This window comes from Dromaius novaehollandiae, chromosome 5 (genome assembly GCF_036370855.1).
Source record: "Dromaius novaehollandiae isolate bDroNov1 chromosome 5, bDroNov1.hap1, whole genome shotgun sequence".
Taxonomy (NCBI): domain Eukaryota; kingdom Metazoa; phylum Chordata; class Aves; order Casuariiformes; family Dromaiidae; genus Dromaius; species Dromaius novaehollandiae.
Genome location: NC_088102.1, coordinates 34,341,994 through 34,357,009, shown reverse-complemented (window position 1 = coordinate 34,357,009; position 15,016 = coordinate 34,341,994). Strand labels below are relative to the sequence as shown.

The following is a 15,016-nucleotide window of genomic DNA, read 5'->3' as shown; positions in this document are numbered from 1 at the left end:
TGTTTCAATGTCTAATTAGAAAGTTTTAGTGGTTTCAGTGCTGACATCTGCTTTGTGCCATAGCAGGGAAATAATACAGATTTTCATTCACTACTTTTTTTCAGATTTACTCTGTATTTTAGTGGTATTTTCACTTTGCAGAACTAAAGCAAGAAAAACTTTACATCACCTTGTGTGCCTCATATATTGTGGACCAGTTATGCATCTAGAATAGAGTTATAAACTATAGTTGCAAACTAGGTTACAAACAAATTTTGCCTACGGCATAAACCATAAATTAAAGTAATAATCATCTCTGTAAGAGACAACTTTTTTCCACTGTTCTTTTAAAATAAAAAAGAAAGTAGGTCAGAGAAATTTAGGATATTTTAGAGTATGTACTGTATTGTATTGTTTGCCAGTACCTAATTTACAATTACAGAGCTGCATGAATATTGAAATGATTCAGCTTCCCATTATAAATGTATGTGGCAGTTTGGTTGTTGATCAGTTTATGAAGTTAATGCAAATGAAACTGTCTTCCTGTCAGCATTTGAAATATATAATGCAGTCATGTTGTATATTCAGGGACAGGCCATTGACAGTCAATTAACAAGTTTGATTGGTATGTCAACTCATTCTTTTGAATTGTTAATAGTATGTTAATAGCATTCATTTCTTTGTGCAGTCCCATTTGCAGCTTCACAGTTACAGCTATTTTTTATGATTCTGAGTAACCTAAAATAGTGCCTTAATAATAGATTATTAAACACCTGTCTGGTGTAGCTTAGGGAGGTTTTTCTAGACTGGGAGTTTGCAGTGGATCCCTTTGATATTCAAATCAACAAATGATAGCCTTTTTATTCAAAATGTAAGTTCTTTTGATGGTTAGCTTGTTAAGAAATATTCAGCTCCAGTCTGACCTGATCTGGTTTCCCATGGAAAAGATCTGATGCTGTTTGAAGGTTCATAAATGGAATGCCAATGACAATTTGTTGTTGACGTTTTGCTGCCTCAGCCTTCAGATGCTGCTGGTTGATGTGCCGCTTTAGCTTCACCAAATAATGCTTGCAGGTAAATGATCTTCTGATTGATCAGATAGTTTCAAAGCAAAGAGTTCTCTTCTGTGGTCTGTAGTCATGGGTTTTAGGCTTGGAGGGGTACTTTAAAAGATGCATCAAAATTGACAGATGAATCTTGAGGCAAGGAATGATGGGAGACAGCAGAATTATGAGACTATTTTTTAGAGAATAACATATTAGTGAGAGTTCTGAAGACCTTCAAAGGTCCATCAAACCAGCTCCCAATAGCAGACTTATTCTTCCTTCCAAAAAAAAAAAAAAAACCCTAAAAAATTGGGTACACAGATTAACTCTCAATTTCCTGTGTTGAGAAGGTGTTGAGCTATAAAGATTTGTTATTCTCTGGTGGTATTTAAAAGAGTTTATTTCATTTGAATTTCACCATTGTCTTGTTCTGCATTGAGGACCCAGTCCTGTAAGGTGCAGAGCGGTCTCTGCTTCTACTAAATTTCATGTGAAATAAAAGCATTATATCACTTTGCAGGGTCAGGGTGTATAATAAAAAACATTTCTTTACAAAAGCCTCCATGATGATAACCCACTGGGGGTTATGATTATAAATAACTAATAAAAATATCAGTTGGAATTAGTCAGTTTCTCCACTGTTCTCCATATTATATGCACTGTTCTTTTATACCCTTACTTGTTCTCCATTAGTGTCCTTCCTGGTTGTAACACAGCTATTATTTTGAAGAATCAGACTAGCTATTAGAAGTTCAAAACATACATCACAGAAATAGTTCATTTCTCTCTGGTTTGAGCATTTAATTATTCACTATCAGCATGTGATATTTTTCTGCAAAAACATGTAATTGTTTTTCTCCTGAAGAGATACGTGATTTAACTCCTTCAGGCCAAAACAGCAGAAGCCCTGAGGTTTGTAGTTAAATGCTGTGAATATTTGGCTATATTGCCAAATGCAAATTCTGGAATCACACATTGAAAGATGCTGTGCTTTAACGATACTTAACTGGACTTCATAACAAATAACTATTGCTGGTTTAATTTGGACCAACCTTTTTTAACACCTAAAAATAGTCTTTTCACAAAAATCCAAAACATTACTTAAAAATTAAAAGTTAAACCACTGAATTTTAGTCTAATAGATAAATATTTTGTAAAACTTACACAACACAATTCCATCATTAGTTTTGGCATTTTTGCATACTTTTCAAATACCGTGCACTGTTTGGCTGATAATTAGAAGCTACTTCCTGTTAGGCTAAAAGAGCAAAATATTAGACATTTGTATTGACATGCAAGGTCATATTTTCAATGATGGGCATATAATTTTTCCTAAACTTAAAAAGGAAAATTATATTTTTAAACTCTTCTCAGTATAATTTGTATACTTTGGTACAACCTCTGTTTTTGAAGAGGTACTCTGTTAGTGATTTATACAACTTGAATAAAAATTCCAAAGTTTTTCTGTTAGTAATGTCATTTATATTGCTTCTAATTAAGCATTTCTCTGCTTAAGTACACTTTAACCATTATACTGCAGAGAGAACTTCTTGATCACATCTCACATTCCTATGAAGCTTCTATAAGTATTTTTATTTTAGTTTCATAAGTTTCATTAAAATTTCCTTCCCTGCATGATTTTCATTTTATCGCATCACATCTTGCAGCTCTTACAAAGATTGGAGCAAGAAGTAACCCAGAAAATTCACTAAACTTTATGTTTGTACAGGATCATCTTGGTGTGAGTGTTCTGCAGTATATGGGGCTTTGTATGCTACGTATTCTCCTTATTGCTAAATGCTCAGTATTTCAAAAAGCAAGAAGGTAGCAATGGCCATGTCCTAGCAATTTGGAATACTTGGAAATTCAGTTAGTGGTTCTCTCTGGATAATATTGGATTATCAAGGTAGAAATGTTACTCAGGAATGCATCAGTTTAGCATTCACTGTAAAGCTTGCTCAGCTCCTAGCTAATATTTTTTGTTGTAGAGAGCCATCCTCCCATATTAACTTCTAGCATACTGATTAAAGCATTTATGAGGATCTTGAAGAATAGTCTTGGTCCGATAACATGAATTTATGCAAACAAAGTAGAACAGTTCCAGTAGAAGACTCTGAGATGCATTCACCCCAGACTGCCTGTCGCCTCAAACATTACTAGCATTACTGGGCAAAAGAAAAATGCCAAAGAAAGGATTCAAACCTGGATCGGCAAAATCACAGCTAACTTATTCACTGGATTATTTCTTACAGTATTCTGCCCCTCCCTTCCTCTTGTTTACCCCATTTTCATTTCAACCCTTGGTTTTGTACCTGTTTTTATACTGAAGGGCACACAAACATTTTTTTGCTATCCAAAATAACTACTTCTATTAATAATGTGAACAAAAATGGCTAAACACATAAGTTTGCAAGCAGTGTTTCTTGACCTCAGTTTGTGATGTAAGATGGCAGAACACACGGTAAGTATTTTATTTATCCTATCAGTTGTTATTGTCAGCATACTGCAATTTCAAGTTCCCAACTTTTATATCCTTTTAAAACACCTAGAAAATTCCATGCAAATAAGTATTTTAAGAGAATACATGTGAAAGTACAAAAAAAGCAGAAAAAATTAGAGAAATGTATAATGCAAGATTCTAACTCCATACCCATATGAATGTGTTACAATGCAGTATTTAATTATAATACAGTTACTGCCCAATTATAACACAGAATTTAAATATAATTTAATTATTGCAGAAACATAGTTTTTAATGGTACAGGCTACCATTTAATCAACAGATATCTAGTTGTAATGCAACAACGCAGATGTAAGAGAAAATCTGTCCTCTGAAAGTTGCATAATAAAATCTCTCTACATAGCATGTTGCTTTCTAAATTTTTGATTGCACACTTAGGAATTCAGTGGTATTTTATATAGAGATGTTGTCCACACTGCAGTTCTGGTGCAAGGTCGGTGCCTAAGGGTACAACGCAGACAAATTACGAAAACATGTTTGGAGGACCAGATTTAGTATATTTCTAAGATATTTACCATCTTTATCTAGTTTCCATTAATTGTTTTTTCATTTAACTGTTAGGAATTTCTAGAGTTTAGGACAGGCAGTTACATGCATATAGTCAAATAGGTTACATTGCTAATGCAATTCTTACTTGGATTTCTGATTGAAATGAGAATGTATAATACATGGTCACTATCAAATTACTAATTCTTTAGTAAATCTTCATATTACTTTTCGTATTTTTGTAGTTTGGGTTGTGACTTAGTGCTCAGAACACACAGAGTTTTAATTATAGACTCTTCCTCTACTCCTGGTTTTAGCAGGACTTTTGCAGCTGATGCCAAGGGGTTCCTAATACACAAACTCATCTTTTTATTGACTTTGGTTTAACTGATGATGCAGAAAAGATAATATGGCATTAGTTTGGCCAAGAATATCAAATATATTTCTGCATCTCAGTTACGGGTTCCAGTTTCCATGAGTATAATGAGAATTTGAAAGTCAGGTGCCTGGATGAAGGTATTCTGTTGTATAATAGAGTATTATCACGTCAATATGAATAAATAGGTAAAAGATTGTGATAAACAGCAATGTATGTTGTATATATGTTATATACTCTATATGTTGCTATTATGTATATTGTACGACTGTGTCTAGTTTCACAAAGCTGTATCCAAGTTTTGCATTTCCACTTGGAAGTGGTGGGCGTGTCTTATAAACTGGACTTCTGTTGTTGGTATACATTAAGTAGAGTGTTTTAATGTTGATCATTATATGTATGACAGGTAGTCATACATGTACTTATAAGTAAAATCCCTATGAGACTGGATATACATAAAGGATGGGTAAAATAGTATGAAATTACACTATATTGTTAGAATGAAAACTATCACTTTTAATTTAGCAATATTGTTATTACAGTCAACTTTCTTCAGCCATATTCTTGGTTTTATGAAACTGGATGTTAGTCATAAATAGCAAAAACACAAATGAACATCATGACTGTATGGGAAACTCAAATGAATGTTCAGGTAACCTCATGTAAAGTTTACCATTTTTGAAAGGAGGAAAGAAAACTATTGTTCTTTGAATTTTTATATACTTACCGGAGCAGATTAAAGTGGCTTTCATACTTCGAATTTAGCAATGCCAGTCTATAAATTGAAAATGAATGCTAACAATGAAATGCAAAAACTTTTGGAAGAAAAAGCACTTTAAAAGCTCTGAATAATCATCTGAAACTTTGTTCTCACATGATCTGTTAGAGCAAGCATTTTGAAATATGGAAATCACACCTTTCCTGAAGTATATTGTACCAGTTTCTACCAATTTCTGTGTAGGAAATTTCACCTTTTCTTTAACCAGGGTTTACTTATTACTTATCCTGGAACAAGTATTTGGTAGATCTGATTAATTTGACCTGGTTCGTGAGAAAAGACAGTATCTGTGTACTGTCTGAACTCGATTCTAATAAAGAACAACTATGATTTAATTTACAGTGCTCAGCACTTCTGCAGTCACATTTTCTCCCTTGTTATGAATATTATTTGTATTTCAAAATATGTTTCCCATATGTTCTGGTCTTAGTTTTCGTTTTTCCTAAGTCTCATTTTGATATTTCCTTCCTGCATTTCCAACCTGTCTGTGTCCATTTTTATTATGTCCATTGGTGCACATTCTAATTTAGTATCCTCTGTGGATTTCATTACCATGCTGTTAATCCCTTCTTCCATTGACTTAATGAAGACGTTAAACAAAATCAGGCCTAATACCAATCCCTGCGGCACCTCACTTCGGTACATTGGCATTTTCACTACTTTCTCCTTGCAGTCAGCTAGTTAACAGCATTTATATTTAGGGGAGGTAATTATTATTTCCAGAGGTGTTGTATCAGATGTTTTAAGATCCCCATGACTTACAATGATTGTACTCCCTTATCTACACATATGGTAATTGTGATTCAAAAATAAAATTCAATCAACTGTGATGGACATAATATACATTTTCTAAAATGTTGGTGTCTGTGTGCTCAGTATTCCACATTTATATCACTTTACACTTCAGACACTAATCCCTTCCATCTTGTTTTCCAGGGCTCTGAATGTGCCTTTACTTTCCTTGGAAAAGATTGATTTGATGAAGTCTGTCATTCCACACCCCCAATTGTTGTGGAGTAGACTAATCATAGTTCTTTTTTTTTTTTTTTTTTTTTTTTTTTTTTTTTTTTTTTGCTTTTCTGATCTTCATTCAAAGTTATATGAATTAGAAATGAGTAAATAGTAACCAGTCTGGAATATTTAATCCAACTTTTAGATAAGATATAGTCAAGGGTAGTGTTCTGCATTTTTCATAGTTGGCAGATTTTGCTAATGCAGTTGTGTGAGAGCTTGTGACTTTATGAAAAAGCTTGGGAGGAAATGGTAGGCTTTGTAAAAGGTGGTAGAATAATAGTCATGAAAACTAAAATCCACTGTCCCAAAAAAGAGATGTATCTAAGAATAATAGTCCTGTGAGCTTCCTCATTTTCCAGCAGGATTCCTTTAAGATGTGACAAAAGGTTTATCCTCTATGGCAATTAAGTCTTTGAACTGTCTACTGTAATTTTGCATAAAGGAACAATGTGCGCCCTGTGTGCCACTGCAGGACATTGGCCCAAGTGTGCATATTGAGGAACAGATCTTTGGAGCAGAACTTCAAGGCATATTTCACCTCTGTTTCCTCCCTCTGCACTAGAGACTCTGAGTGGAGCAAAAGAGTTCTGGAGTAGACTTCAGACCAGCTGTCATGCCCGTACAGATATATTAGACACAAGCCTTTTTCACCCAATTTTTTGGGACCTCTGTTTGTTCCTTAGTTGTTGCAGGCTTTAAAAATTAGGTTTATATCTGTTTTGTGATTTATACTCCCTTGCAATATGAATGACAGATTTTTAGGAGTTTTTAAGTGAAAATTTCAGTTTTTGAAACTTTAGCTTTTGTAAATCAGAAATGTTTTTTATTTCCAACAGTTGTGGAGCAATGTAAAATTGATTTGACACTGATCAAGACTTAAATATAACCAACACATCCCTGCAAATATGTATACGAATAATATAATGTTCTGTGATAGACTAGAACAATTAAAAAAAAAAACAGATCTGAAGTTTAAACTTTGGTCTTGCTTTCTCTTAAGCTTTTTGACTTGATTGTCCCTGTGTACTCTGTACCTAGAACATTTTGTTAAACTGAGGGACTACAGACCTTCAAGTATATGTTGTGTGAGATTGCCAGCTGTAAATCCAGCGCAGTTTAAAGGCTCAATTTAAACTATTTGGTTTTCAGAGTATTGCAGAGGTGTTTACAGCAGGGCAGCGTTTACAGCAGGGCAGCGTATCGTAAGAGCAGAATGTACTTGGCTGTGTTTTTTTTTGAAGTGGATTTGGTGTTCATAACAATGAATACTGTGGCTTCTTCAGACGCAGTGTCAAGTTAGTAACCCTTTTAAGAGCTGCCATTTTTTGTGGTGCTCAGTGTATGCATACTGCATGACTGACACGTTCTTCTGCTATAAATTCCAATTAACAAATGCACATTTTTTTTAGGTTTGTTTGTAGACTTACAGCAATGTGTTCAGTGTCAAATATGAATTTGTGGTGTATCTTAATTTATAGAATTAATAGAATAAACTGTATCAGTGAAGGAGGATGCGGGAAATGAGTGTTTTGTACTCGTGTGGCTTAGGTAGGTGTCCAAATAGATTTTGAAACATATGAAATTCTATCCTAAAATAAGGATTAGCAGACTGCAGTCAGAGCATTTGAAAACTGATTTGTAAACCTCTGAAGACTGTGGAAGCGTTACAGATATTTCGATAAGATAGCAATAACAGACACTATTGATTAATTATACTTTCACAACCCTAACTGGGAAAAAGATTATTTTATTTAAAGGGACATTCTGGCATTTTGAGTAAAATATGCACACATATTTTTAAGTTATAAGTGGATTCTTACATGTATGTCAAAATTTTTTAGTTGAAGATCATCATAACAACTAATTTTTTCAATTTTTCATTTAGAAGTATATTCTTCATCTTTCATCTCCTGATACTGTATAAATTTCCCAAATAGGAAACCAGCTACCAGATTAAACTATGTATGATCAACACATTTATGGAATTTTTCAACAAGAAATGTATAATAGTTCAAGAAAAATATGCATATCATACTGAAGATTGTAATGTGTTGAAACCATGTCAGTCAGATATAATTCAGGTTCATAGTATGAACTGAAAGCCTTTCAATTACCATTGTCTAAATGGTACCTTTTAAAAACTTTATTCAGGTAGTTGAATAAAAGATTTCACATTGTAGAAAGCAATTTCACCATCATTAGCTAAATAAGAGGGCCCTAAGAAGAAAGGATTATCATATATTAAATTAAAAGTTCACCATCTTACAGCTTTAATCCCGTTAGAAAAGATGATTTCTATCTAACTTAATCAGCCAGAGGTCTTTATCGCCTGAAGTATTAATTGATTTAGGTCTTCATTAAGGTCAGAGGTACATGTGGCTGACCAGAGGCTGCCTATTAGCACATTGTCAGTTATGCTTATTTACATTGACGGAACATAATGGTAGGTTATTTGACTGTTGGGTCAGAGGGTCACTGAATCTTTTGTGCCCCCTGACCTGTTAAAGGGCAGCAGTCACTCAGACACCATACTGCATTCATAACAAAGATTGCGTTGATTGCATATTGACTTCATTCGTTCCAAGAAAGATGCTTGTTCATAGGGTGCAAATATTAATATTGACGTAAATACAGGTAGGTGGATGGTTGAAATGTCTCCGTTAGAAATTTTCTGAAATTTTTATATTTATGCCACTTTATCGCTAGCAAGTTTTAATAATACCAATAGGAAAAGTTTAATAACGTTTCAATAGTTTTATTCTAAAGCAGTCATGGCACGGTTTGTGAGAAATACATATATTCAGGAACAGCCATTGGCCTTTAATCAGACTTCAAGTGGTGACATCAGTCTCTAAACAGCGCTTAGTTGGAGGAGCTTTATATAGAAAAGAAGTGTTATATTACTGGTTTTCGACCTCTCTAGATTCCTGGACCCCTTTTTCTTTCATTTTTCTTTTTTTTTCCCTGGAGACATGAACCCCTATTTAAACTTATTATTAACAGACTTGTTTTTCTCATTTGACAATTATGAAATTGTTGGAAGTAGTTCACTGACCCTTGGTATCCACAGTTAATAAAACTGCAACAGGTTCAATACTAATGAAGAGAAGAGACATTAGAAAATTAAAGTAGCCCTGCAGTCTAAAATAAATCACTATTTCTGCTATTCTGCTATCTATTGCTGCAATTAACATCTATGGTTACTATAAGAGGAAGAGATGCAAAGGGAAAAATTACTTTCTTAGGAATAGGTTATATTCATTCTTTTCCTTCTTCTTGAACAGCGAGCTATATGGGGCTGTATTGTACAAATGCCTCAAGAAACACAGCTATTGTGTATGTATTTAAAATGTAGATAAGTTTGAAGCCTCAGTTATAGCTTCAGGTCTGTCAAATGCCAGCATCAAATACTGTAACATTTGTTATAAAAATTTTTGTATACATATATGGGACAGAGTCAGAGGGCCTGGAAAGCAAATATTGTTTCTAGAATTACTGCAAATTCTTTTTATTTTGTTACAAAACAGTCAAGGACCCCATTTAGGATTATTTCCTTTAAGTTCTAAATAGCATAAAAACCTCTGGTAAATGTGAATCTTTAGCCAGAAGTACCAAAGTGTGTAATTAATGGCTGTAGATCATAGAAAAAGGATCCATTTGGACAAATCTTTGATTTAGTAAGACTGCCAATGGTAGCTTTTCTCTCTATAGAAACGCAACTCTTGTGTAACCAGATAATCACTGTTATATTGGTATTTAAATTAGAGGGGACATTTTCCCAATACTATATATGATCAGTTGTGCAATGGTATATATGAAGAAAAAACTAGTCCCTAATTTCTGTGATGATGTTTGGCTTCTCCCTGACTGGTGATTTTCCACATATGTCTAAACATGTTAGTAGCTATTTTATTTTCAGATAATAATTTTTCCTATGCTTCTTGAAAGGGTTTATGGGATAATGTTGGGGGAGAGAGAAGGGACAAAAGAGTTCATGTTCATATATTTTTAAAATCTTCAAATATTCTGATCAGGGTGAATTCACTCCACAATGTTGTTGTTTGCTGTTCCTTTGCACTTCTAAATAATTAATATATATTAAAAAATAATTCAGTGCTTCTGTTCCTCTCTGAGTAGCAGTAATTATAGCTTTCTCCTGTTAATTTACAGCTAAACTTAGTCCTTAGTTCAAATGAAGCCTGTTTTTCTCAGTTGCTTTTCCTGAACTGTATTTTGGGAGAGGGAGCATCTTGAAAATGCAGATATGTTGTGTCCTTTGGGTGACTTACAGTATTGTTAAAATTCCTGGGGTAGAACTATTTGAAGGGACACCAAGAGTTATACTGACTTTTCCTTTCCACAGTATCATGGCTACTTTTCCTTCCGCTTTCCTAAAACATGAATGCAGGAAAGTCAGCTTAAAAAAAGAAGTGAATCTCTGCATTAGCTGTGATCTAGCTCTATATTATACTTACTTCCTGCAGCACAGCTACAAGGGGAAAAGCAATAATTCTCAAATAAGAGCTTAGCATTCCTGTCTGTTAGAGGAGGAATTACATATTTTGATTTCCGGATTGTCCATTGCCTTCCCTTGATTATTTACAGTGTTAACTGAAAAAAAAAAAAAGTATTGTACTACCTTATTAAGACTCACCTTTCATTTAACTTGCACTGATACAAAAGAAAATAAAAAGGGGAGAAATGTGGAATCACATAAGATCTCATTTATACATTTCTGACTTCTGTGGAGCTATGTCATAAATAAACCGGTAAAAGTGAGCATCTCAGCAGTACAGGTTTTTTTATTTTTTGGTTTGTCAAACATTTAATGCAATTTCAACACAAGAATTATGTGTATGGGCTATAGTGAAAATTAAATCATCAGTGTAAGCTGAGACATCCAGTGCATAAATATGTACGCATTATATTGTAGCTTTGTTTCTATGCTGAATTTACTGGATATGCCAGCCTTCTAGACTTGATGCACTGTGAATCTATAGCCTGAAAAACTTCTGTTATTCTTGAAGCTGATCTAAAAGATAAACCATTGCAGAGTTCTAGCAGGGTTTTGCAGAGCACTTCCACAACACAAGGGCTGACACCCTACATTGTGACATCTCCTGTTGTAAGATTTCAGTACTGTGAACAAGATACTGTATAGTCCTTCCTGTTTTAAATGCTTTTTACTCTGCTAACGATTTTCTGTATAATGCTTCAAACATCGTAGACACAGCCCCTTGAAATCTGCTAAAACAGTGTTTTTTCCTGGTTTGCTGCTTTGCCCCTGCTGATTGTTTGTTTATACTTGTGTTTCATGACCAAGTCACTTGGAAAGAGGAGCGTGCCTCCTTCCTTCCCTTATCCTAAATTATGTCCGCCTGAAATACAGTCACTGAAAACCTGTGGCCTTGTTTTGATCCTTTTTCCCTCTTTCCCCCGTGCATCCACCTTTTCATAACATGGTGGCATGTTGGGAATACTGTTTTTCTATTAATTATGTCTTAAGATACAAACAAGTATGTTAGGAACAGAGGGTTTTTTTAATTTATTTTTAAAGAACTCTGCAAAATTCCTACTGAATTTGAGCCAAAAGTGGTGCCAGTTTTGCTCAAATCTTTCAGAGATTTGTTTTGACCTTGCTTATGACCAGTGAGGCTAATTGTCTCAGAACTATGGAGGATACTTTAAGAAAGTGCTATCTTAGTCCATATTTCAAAACACTGACAGATATTTTATCGTTAATTAGTATTCATATTATGTCTCAAACAATCTGTTCAAGAATAGGGGAAGTGAACTGGTTGAATAGCTCTTCTGTCTACCTAATAATTAACATGGGTGATGCATGAAAAACCAGGGGCCTAACAGAAAAAAAGGACGAAGTATTGCTAGTATGATTTTTCTGTAAAAGTATAAACTACCTGTATTGGAGGCTTTGACTAATACATGGATTTCACTTAGCAAGGGTGAAAATGAATGGCTTATTTTAAAAACAAACCTGTGCCCCTCTGAATTGTATCTTTCTGAATTTGCTTCCCATCTTGTCAGTATGCCACTTGATAGCTGGCTGGACTCCCTTGTTCAATGGCACATATTTTAAAATAGCACTACAAAAAAAAAAAAAAAAAAAAAGACCATTTGTTCCTATAAACCAAAATACTACTTGCATATTTTTTTCCAATTTCAGGATTATATATAGCATTATCAAAACAATATTTTAGTTATTTTAAACAATTTAAGTAGTTGATGGGTGTCAGTTGATATATTATGTTTCCTCTCTGCCTCCTCCCCCTCTTCAGCTGCTAATCATAGAACTTGTATGCCAAATTGTATAAGATACTCTTCCAATAGTTACATGTGTGAGTCTTTTGTGAGACACAGACAGTTATGAGGACAGATTTGCAGTTGCATATGGGTCTGTCACATGGTTTGATTGCCATGTCTTCTAGGACACAGATTTCTTTTTTAATTATTCTTAATTCTGAGGAATTTTTACAGTTTATATAAAAAGTTCTGCAAAATTCTACCTAAAGGATTCTTGCTCAGTCCATTTTCCCTCTTTACTCACAGCAAAATGCTTCCTGTGCTGACTTCAAAGCTGCTTACACCCACCTTGCTTCCCACTTCTGTATTTAGTTTTCTTTTGATATTGAATAGCATCCACTGTTTCACTGATCAGGAAAAGTACAGACTTTCTAGAGAAGTACAGAATAAGAGGATGAAGAGTTTTGATATTTACATTAAGATTTCATAATAAATCTTTGAGATGTCTGATCAGTAAGAATGAACATTTCCTTTGCTGGCTGCCGTTAAAAAAGTAGATCTTCAGAGTGTTGCCAGGAAGACTTATGAAAATCAGCCCAAAGTAACTACCTTGCAGCTCAGTTTGGCATATCGATAGTATATCTGGCCACCCATTTTATTCAGTTTTCCTAGGATGACCTCATCTCTTTGGTCAAGTAGCACTCTTCTGCAGCTTATTTTCAGTCTGCAACTGCCTTTTACCTTCTGGTGGATTATGATTTTTAACAATATGCAGTCTTTGAGTTATGCTGCAGTATTGTTTTTATAGTATTTTTAGATTAATATACTGAAGACATTACAGCTAAATACTTAAAAACCTATGACATAGCTAAACCTAAGACATAACAATTGAAAAAAAGATAGCATTGAACCAAAGATACTGTGCAACATCACTGAAACTCCTGGAACACAGAAAAAAGTGGAAGGTTACTTAAAGAAAGCAAGAGCATATTTAACCATGTTGGGGCATCTGTGTGGTGTAGCAGCAGTAACAGGCAGTAACATCAGATATAATTATTCTGAGCTGACACAATAGAGGGTGTGGTCACTTCCAAATGTCTTAAAGTAATAATAAAAATACTGTCACTCATAAAAAGTAGAAGCAACAGATTACTCTTTTGTCCTCTTTATACCTGAGCAATTAGACTATAAATGAGTTTACTTGGAACTTGGTAAAAGTCCTTCCAGAGATTCCAGAAAAATATTGTGACATTGCAAAAGGTTAAATTACATGTTTCTAGTTGTACTTCATCAATTTAAGCTGAAGATAGTTATGCACATTTGATTATCCATGTATTAATTCTTAGGTTAAAGTTTATTATAATGCTGTGTTTCTATAGTGTAACTAAATCCCTGTCAAAAATGACCTTTATATTGGCATGTTTGCTCCATTTTTAACAATGTCACATATGATGGCAAAGAACAGTAGTGTTGAAAGAAAATATCTAGAAAAGTGAAAAATAATTCCTTTGCCTTCCATAATCCCAGAACCTTCTTAATTTATTTTTTCCGTCTAGGTTGGAGATGTTCTTTACTGTGCTGGACAGATTGCTCTAGTACCTTGTACTATGCAGCTTGTGAGTGGGGGCATATGGACTGAGGCCGTAGTTTCCCTCCGTCATGTGGAGAGAGTTCTTCAAGCCATGCGCCAGAACACGACTCTGCAGCACGTCCTCGCTGCAAGCTGTTACGTATCTGACAGCAAGTACATTCCTGTTGCTCATTCTATATGGCAGAAGAAATTAAGAGAATGTAAAAAGGTAGCTGTGATATCCATTTTCTTCTTCCTAGGTTTTTTTTTTTTTTCTTTTCCTAAGTCTTGCAGTAATACCAGAATTTTCTCAGTACATTTCAGAGGGGTACAAGTAAAGCTGATATAATAAGGTTTGATTGAGCTGTTATGTTCTGATTCATAAGTGGTTGTGCACAATTGAGAAAGAAAATTGCTTAATAGAAAGTTATATTCATCACTAACTTTGTCTTAATTCCCCAAAGCAATATGTTGAAGAATTCTTTAAGAGTAGCCTGTTCCTCTTGTAAAAATGTGAACAGTATCTTATTTGAAATACCTCTTGCAAGATATTTTTACCTAAGAGGAACTGGGCATTTTACCTTAACTTTCTGTGGGTTGTTCTGTTGAAGTTTTTTTCCCAGTCTTTATTCTGAGTAATATTGTCATGACAACGGAGTTTAGCAGTTCCCCGTTGCTTATTATTCAGCCGAACTTCTAAGACCAAACTGTGGTGTGCCTGACCCTAGATTATCTTTAACAGTCTGATAATTTCCACAGCAATTTGTAACATAATCATAATAATTTCTACTATTTGTACCATTTTTCTTAAACAGCCACAGAACACCTTGCAAGCACGAGAAAGGTAATAGCCATAAATCGTAAATAAAACATGACTACTCTCTGAATGAATAAACAAAAGTAGTTACCATATGACTGCTATATATAACTTAATAATTATGGTTTCTCAGGGAAATATGTAGCTTGGAGGCATAGCATGTTAATA

At 34.2% G+C, this 15,016-nt stretch overlaps 1 protein-coding gene across 10 annotated transcripts in view; it reads left to right on the top strand.

The window, feature by feature from the left end:
- The window catches only part of DPH6 (diphthamine biosynthesis 6), a 219,802-nt gene that overhangs the window by 144,790 nt on the left and 59,996 nt on the right, over nucleotides 1–15,016 (top strand). For 7 of the 10 annotated variants that reach the window (XM_064512419.1, XM_064512413.1, XM_064512410.1 and 4 more), the window contains one exon: nucleotides 14,018–14,260. The exons of 2 other annotated variants lie outside the window; for them this stretch is intronic. In XM_064512419.1, the coding sequence (XP_064368489.1) occupies nucleotides 14,018–14,260 (243 nt within the window). Of the gene's footprint in view, nucleotides 1–14,017; nucleotides 14,261–14,846; nucleotides 14,876–15,016 lie in introns of all 10 variants that reach the window. One more of the 10 variants, XM_064512418.1, reaches the window with a different exon arrangement.